At 34.3% G+C, this 7537-nt stretch overlaps 1 protein-coding gene and 1 long non-coding RNA gene across 3 annotated transcripts; one reads left to right on the top strand and one right to left on the bottom strand.

The window, feature by feature from the left end:
• The first annotated feature begins 1491 nt into the window (after window positions 1-1491).
• LOC107901457 (uncharacterized) lies at window positions 1492-3629 on the top strand. 2 transcript variants are annotated; one of them, XM_016827472.2, is made up of 3 exons: window positions 1496-1812; window positions 1993-3192; window positions 3274-3629. In XM_016827472.2, the coding sequence occupies exons 2-3, from the start codon at window positions 2025-2027 to the stop codon at window positions 3306-3308; spliced, it is 1203 nt and encodes a 400-aa protein (XP_016682961.1). In that variant the 5' UTR covers window positions 1496-1812; window positions 1993-2024; the 3' UTR covers window positions 3309-3629. The 2 variants fall into 2 exon arrangements, with proteins under 2 accessions (XP_040951056.1, XP_016682961.1); XM_041095122.1 differs by having other exon boundaries at window positions 1492-1812; window positions 1993-3629.
• Window positions 3630-6038: 2409 nt separating this feature from the next.
• Window positions 6039-6941, bottom strand: LOC121218240 (uncharacterized). Its single transcript, XR_005914411.1, has 2 exons — window positions 6476-6941; window positions 6039-6341 (listed from the first exon to the last, which is right to left on the bottom strand). It is a non-coding gene; the product is annotated as an uncharacterized lncRNA (long non-coding RNA).
• Between the last annotated feature and the right edge of the window lie 596 nt (window positions 6942-7537).

Below are 7537 nucleotides of genomic sequence, written 5' to 3'. Positions count from 1 at the left end.
CCTTAAATATGTAAGGAAGAAGAAGAAAATTTTTCTTTTGAAGGGAATGAGTCGTGAATGATAATGTTGAGATTTTGAGAATTTTGAGATTTTAGATTCGAGAGCTATCATATACCGGTTCTCAATTTAATTTTTATTTTTATTTTTTTTTGGTGAGAATAAATCTAAATACAAACTAATTACATAGTGAGCTTTTGAGTTAGGCTAACACTAGCCTTATTAATAGAGGAGATTGCTAGTGCCTCCCTTAGGATTTCTTCAAAATCTGTCAAGTTTTAACTTGTACCAAAAGTCAATTTAGCCATGCAATTTCATTTCACTCCAGGGAATGTGTTCCGTGCCCTAATGTTCAACCTTCGCTAGAATTTGATGAATTCTTGTAATAAGGCTAGAGTTTGAATCAGTCAATAAAGATTCTTAAATAATCTTAACGACCCCAAGCTATCTACTTGTATCATGACACCCTCAAAACTTTTATCTTGGATAAATGATAACCCATTGAGAATTCCCCATAGTTCAGCATCAAAGACATGACATTCACCAAAGATATGTTATTTCCCGTAATCCAATCCCCATTACCCTACCTTATTAAATATTATTTCTATAATTAATCTAATCCTACCCATCAAATCATTTCTAAAACTTATTTTTTATATTAATAATAAAGCATAAAAAAAATGAGAGTGGGGGAAAATCAAAGATTATTAACTTGTTCTTCAAACCCAATCTTAGATTATGAAAATGGGTAAAAGATGATATGATTTTGGTCAATTATGGCTTGGATTTTGTTTCTTAATTATATGAATTGGTCAAATCCTAGGTTTGATAATACATAAAAAAAAATCATACAAAAAAAATTATCTAAAGTGTTGCCCATTGTAGTATATATATATATTACATTACCAACCCTATATTCCGTACACCAAACTAGCAAATTCATGAGAGCTCAACTTTAATTTCTTAATATTATAATTTCACCAAGCAAATACAATAATTTAAAAAATTAAAAAAAGTATCAATTTCAGAATAAAATAACTAAAAAAAATCTGAAATCTAGAAGGTTAGAATTTTAGTTTATAAAGAAAAAAAAGTATATAATGATTGATAAAAAGAAAAAAACAAATTAGAAGGAAAAGGAGTTTCAAAATTAATAATTTGAAATGTGAACATTAGTGGGAATTTTTTAATAGTGATCCCTTACGGTGGAAGTAATGTTTTTTGTTCTCTTCATATTACTATACATACTTTATATTATACACATCTACATTTTTCCTTTTCCTTTTTCATATTCTCTTTAATTAATTAAACCCTCAAAATTCTAAATTTAATCACAACCTAATGGGATTATTATATTAGAAATTTACAGGAAATTAAAATAATCTAAGATATCGTTTTCCTTGCTTTCACATTCATATCATGTTAAGCCAACCTCTCTCTTTCTCATTCACTTTGAGTTTGACCCGTCGCCAGCCACCGGCAACTACACTTTTCTCTACTCCAATGGCTGTCCCACCCCGCACTCTCTAGAGAGGATCTTCTTAGTGGAAACACTTGTTAGATCATAAGAGATAGCCTGCCCCCCCCCCCTCTTTTTCTCTTTCTTCCTCCTTTTTAGAGCTAAAAGAAAAGCTTAAAATAACCCTTTCTTTTCTTTTCCTTTCTCTCTTTTCCTCTTCCAAAAACAAAAACCCTAATTCAGATCATATAGGAGAAGAGGTGCGAGCAAGATGAAGAACTTTCTTTTTTCATAGAAAGTAGTTTTCGAAGAGGATCGATCGATATCAAAGGAAGCTTTTAACTTTTAAAGATATGGTAACTTTTTAGAAGGATGTATATATCTTTTTTTAATTTCCTTCCTTTCCTTGGGTCTTTTCCTTTTTGCAGTGTTTCATAATTGCTATTTTTGAGCTAAATGGTTAGATCATAGCTTTGTTTCTGTTATTTGGAACTGTGGAACTATCAACGACAGCTATTCTCTTCAACCCTTTGCAGGGTTTTCATTATACTTTTTGAAAGCTTTTGCTATGGATTCTGGTAATAGTAGTAGTTTACAATCTTCAAGTGGTGATGATGAAGAATATGACTCACGGCCTGAGTCAGTCCCAGCTTTTTTGAACACTTCAGGCCATTTTAGTGCCTTATCAAATCCACATCCATCACTTGCCTCGCACCACCAACATCACCCATCGCCCACTTTCTTTGATCCTTCACCTAATTATCTCAACCCTTTCTCTCAATCTCAATTGTTAAACCTTGATGGGATAAGGCCCCGAGGAAGTTTAAGATCCGACCCCAACTGCACTGACCTTGGTACCCTACCGGGATCTTCTTCATCGAACCAGTCTATAATGGTTTCACAGACACAAGAGCTCAACCGTGGCTCGTTCCCAAGCTCATCAGCTCATGGCAACAACGGTGTACGATCATCGAAACCTGATCAGCCGACAAGCGTTGCAAAGAATCCCAAGAAGCGAACAAGGGCATCAAGGAGAGCACCCACTACAGTTCTCACCACCGACACAACGAATTTTCGAGCAATGGTGCAAGAATTCACTGGAATCCCTGCACCACCATTTTCGGGTTCATCATCATATTCTCGAAGGCTCGACCTTTTTGGCTCTGGCTCAAGTATACGGTCCGGTCATTTGGAACCTTTAGGTTCTCTCTACCCTTTACGCCCTTCAGCTAAAAGAGTTCAGCCAACTCCATTTGTATCCTCCTCATCTTCTCCTTCATTGCTAAATAACCCTTTAGTTGATGCTTCTAATATTACCAATACAAGTACCAATACCACCATTGCCACAACCAATGCTTTCAACCCAAGTACCTATCAGAACATGTTAAACTTGCAAAACCAGAGCCCGGTCCTACCTTTCCAGTCCTTCTTAGACTCTTCTCCTCTTAACCCATCACTTAATTTGCCTGGCTTCGGTGTAAAGTCCCATGGAAGTTCAGCCATGGATTCCCTTGATGAACTGGGGTTAAGCCATGGTCAAGTCAATGCCAACCTTGGTGGCTTACACAGTCATGATGTCGCACCAGATGGGGCACGCCATGGAAACTGGAGAGATGGGGTTGGACTAAACCAAGGGAACCAAGACCATTTGAGGGCATTAGATTGGAATTATGGGACTAGTGATCATAACAATTCACATGAAAAAGGGTTGGAGAACGTTTCATCTAGAGCTGAAGGTACAGTTGATTCATGGATTTGTCCCGCAGAGTAGAAACTTAATTACCTTACTACAAACTTATATATTTATTAATGTGCAGAAAATTATCATGCAGAACGACTATACAAAGTTTAATGGGGAGAGGGTTTTGCATCAGGAATCATATTCTCTCTTTCTCTTTCTCGTTTTCTCTTCTTTTCTTTTAATTTATTATTTTTCTTTTTGTTCATTTAGAAATAAATGAGAAATTTAATTAACAACGTATATATATTTCTGCCTTTATGCTGCTCATATATGCATAGGTTGTCTTTTATTGGAATGAAACACTTGCAGTAGTACAACATTTTCATTTGATTTATGTATTGTTTAGAATACTTATTATTATTGTGTTCTCATTCATTTCGGGTTGAGAAACTCAAGTACTCTATGACAAGAAATTCTAGAAATTAGTAGGAATTTTGATCTTTAATTTTTATTAATGTTTTGTATATAAATTGTTCAATTGGATTAATTTTTTAATTTTTATAAAATATGAGGATCAGATTATAAATATTGAATTAAATGTCAATAATGTTGGGTTGAGGAAATCAAGTGCAAATGCACCTCTATGACAAGGAAACTGCAAGCAGCAAAGGTTTTCTTCCTCGTACCATTGTCTGGTCTCCATTTCTAGTGTGTCAAAATAAACAGGTCGGTGGGGGCTGTTAATAAAATGTCTGTTTAAAATAAAAAAAAGTAGGAATTTCAATGTCTACCCTAATGGTCCTAAATCTCATTTCTCTTCTTTCTTATAATTACTAGGACCTTTCCTTTATTACACAAACTTCATACTACAAAAAAATTATGTAATGATTTAATTTTATGCACAATATCAGGCGTATGAAATACAAATTCTAAATTTAATTATTTTTTCCCCCAAAGAATGTCTCTTGGTCCATGATGGATATCCTTTTGTTAAGTAACCATTTTTAATTTTAAATTATAGAGATAATTAGGGGAATTTAAGAGGATTAAGGTAGACACTATATGGATTTGGTGGGAAGCAATCGGTGGCAAAAAAAAGATCAAAAGAATCCTCACCTGCCGCAATCATAAACTACAAGTCAAAAGAAATCATGTGTTTTATAGATTATTATTATTATTATTATTTTCAATAATAATTGCCTCTTTTGGTTTTTAATTTTTATTAATATCCTAATTAAGCTGTTATTAGGTTTAATGAATCATTCACGGGATTAAATTTGTTGTTAGTTTAGGTATTTGATTACGATAATTGATTTTTCAGTATAAAATCCAGAAACTAAAAGTCCACTCTATTTCTATATCTATTAAAATCTCCAAGTAATTATGTGCCTAACTTTGTTTTTAGACAAAAGAGATACTATTGCATTTAATTAAAAAATAATGATAATAACAAGCATAGCCTATGAGAGCTATACAGACTCTGCCAATATCATTATTACAAAATCATATTATAGATATGAATGCGCATATAATTGGACGTAATTACGGCTTTAGTCGAATCCCCAACATCATGAGTCATGTGATTATGGAATAAGAATAATGTTAACAACTATCATTAACCAAATTTATATGGCTAAACAGAAGTGAATGGGATTCCATAACTATGGAGTGATTTGAACTCATCCACACCTCTATGCTCGTTGCTCTTTACTGTTCATGGATTGAATATACCTAGATTACCTTTGTAACATGATAGTTTAGCAAATTACATTGATTAACTGGTTGAGAAAATAAAGCCATAAGAGGTGGGTTAGAATAGATATCGGGCTAAAAGTCAATGATGATGATTTCTTTATCATGTGTTGATTGGTTGTCCTAGATTTTGCCTCACATGGTAGATCACTTTCTCATTGGAATATACACTCCAAAGCAAAAAAAAAAAATTATTTCACATGGATGATGGATGGCTAGTATAATATGAATGAGCAGAAGAGTGTGTATCATTTTGAAAGCTTGAAAGAAGGATCTAAATATAACACTACCTATAAACACATGATATATACTAATGAACAAATAAAGAAAAAAGGAAAAACATGATAATGATGAAACATTTGGAAAACAAGGAAAACGAAGAGTGGGGGACGATAAACAAAATATTAGAGGGAGGAGAGGGGGTGAAAGAGAGAGTGATGTTTCTGTTTTGGAATGATGTTAAATGGTGGCCCATGCCAGAGAATAATCTGGTTTTTAGCAATCATCATTGTTTTCTCGTCTCTATCTCTTTCCATCCATCTTTCACCTCTGACTCATATGATGTGAATGAGACTGCACTGCCACCCTTTTTCTTTCCCTGCTTAATTTTCAGGATATCTCACTTAAATTTGGACGAATTAAAAGGGACTAACTTTTTTTAATTTTTGAAAAAAAGTATGTTTATATTGACATTTTCTTAATTAATTAACACACCATACTCCATTTTCGAACCAGCTGCTTCAAAAGACAGAAACCTTTTTCATTTGATCACTGTCTTTTCTTCGAATAAACATACATATATTTAAATACAATATCTCATAGCAATATTATAATCTTGGGGGCAAAGCAACATCAGTATTATATAAAGATATAAAGGCTATAAGAAGAATTAAGCAGGAACCTTGTCTGGTATATATAATAAGGGAATATATATTTTTTATTTATGTGCAGAAAAGGGTCCTTTCAAGTTAAACAGTTTTTGATGAGGATGTTGAAGCATCTTTTCCCACTTAATAATAATCATCTAATTTGTTTACTTTACTTTCATTATTGTGTTTTAGTTCTCTAAGTTAAGTGTACGTAAGCAGTGATGAAAGTTGATTGCATTGTGACGCAATTTGGTCATCTTCCAAGTCTGGTTACAATATGTACACCAAACCACTCCTCGTGGATGCCATGCTAACCATTAATAACAATCTCCATTGATTCAGTCATACAATAAATTTTTCAAGAACCCAATTTTGAAATAAACTGAAATCAAAGCAAAACACTGTCTTCCAATTTCATAAACTCGAAGTTGAGCGGAATTGAATTTCTAAACAGGTACAAAGCTCGCTCGATATTCTCCTTCGAATTCAAGAATTTACTTAAAAGGACATTAATGCGATTTTAGATTAACGTTGTGCTAGCTACAGACTGATTTGCTACCCATTTATCCATTTCATTTGATATCTTCAAAACGCAACATAAACGGCCAAAGAAAAGATCATCATCAAACAAGTTATCAAACACCCTACCAACCTATCAAACATTGGTTGGCAAACGAATGTAATAATCAAAAGTTGTATGGTTGCATGGTGACTTACGATGGAGGTATGTTGGTCAGAAAGATGAAAGTCCACAGAATGATTCACTCACGGTGGCTGCAGGTGGTGGGAAAATCAAAGGCAAGCAATGGTGATGTTGGCCGGCAGCTGCAGGACGGAGGGAGCTAGTAAGTGGTGGTGGCTAAAGGTTAGGGAGTTGAGATTTTGAAGGGAAAAAGAAGAGTGAGAGACTGAGAAGTAGTGACTAAAGCAGAATAGTGGTGGCATCTCCAAAAGTCAAACAAAGAATCAACGATATTTGGATTGTTAGGGAATATGGGTGGCAACTTTTCATTTTTCCCCCCATCAAAATATAAAATCATATTCTTGGGGTTTTGCATACATAAGCATGTGACGTTACAGTACTTAGGAAGGAGTAGAGTGGTACTTTATTTAACAGAACCCAAATCCAAAATATTGATAAATCTAAGAAGATATGAGCAATGAGTGACCACACTAGGACCAAATTAAGATGGTAGGCTTGGCTAATGCCTAGTTTTGAAGAGGTTGGCGTCCTAACTAGGAATAGGTCTAGGTCTCTATCACTATCACTATCATATGACATTAGAATATATAGCATACGGTGCAGTTAGGTAGCCTACTGGAGGACAACTCTACTACGCAAGCTCCGCAATTAAATTTCTTACACATGAAACATGCATTGCTTTGAGTTCCATAGAATTGGTTGGGTTACTTAATTAAAACTAATATGTACCCTTGTTTGTAGATTAAGTTATTATGGGCATTAGATATAGGAATAAGTTAGTTTATGTATGGTTAATTATGGCATTGAAGGATTGGGGGGGGGGGAGGGAAGACGGTCTACCTCAACAGGTGTTAAGTGAATGTCATGCAACCCCACATGTTCCCCACTCAAATGGATGGTTCCCTTCCCCCTTCAGCATAGGAAATACAAATCTCTTCACATCAGCACCCACTTTGAATTCTCACGTTTTTCTATAACATTTTACTATGTTTAAACGATTATTATACAGCCAATGTTTGTGGGTTTGTTTTATCTATGTATCTTCGGACGGCGATGTCCCCTGGAACACAAGAAAA

This window comes from Gossypium hirsutum, chromosome D06, assembly GCF_007990345.1.
Source record: "Gossypium hirsutum isolate 1008001.06 chromosome D06, Gossypium_hirsutum_v2.1, whole genome shotgun sequence".
Lineage (NCBI taxonomy): Eukaryota > Viridiplantae > Streptophyta > Magnoliopsida > Malvales > Malvaceae > Gossypium > Gossypium hirsutum.
Note: the sequence above shows the minus strand (reverse complement) of the source record. Positions and strands in the feature narration are given on the sequence as shown.

Coding starts and splice junctions, on each gene's coding strand:
- LOC107901457 (XM_041095122.1), top strand. CDS start 2,025: ATGGATTCTGGTAATAGTAGTAGTTTACAATCTTCAAGTGGTGATGAT.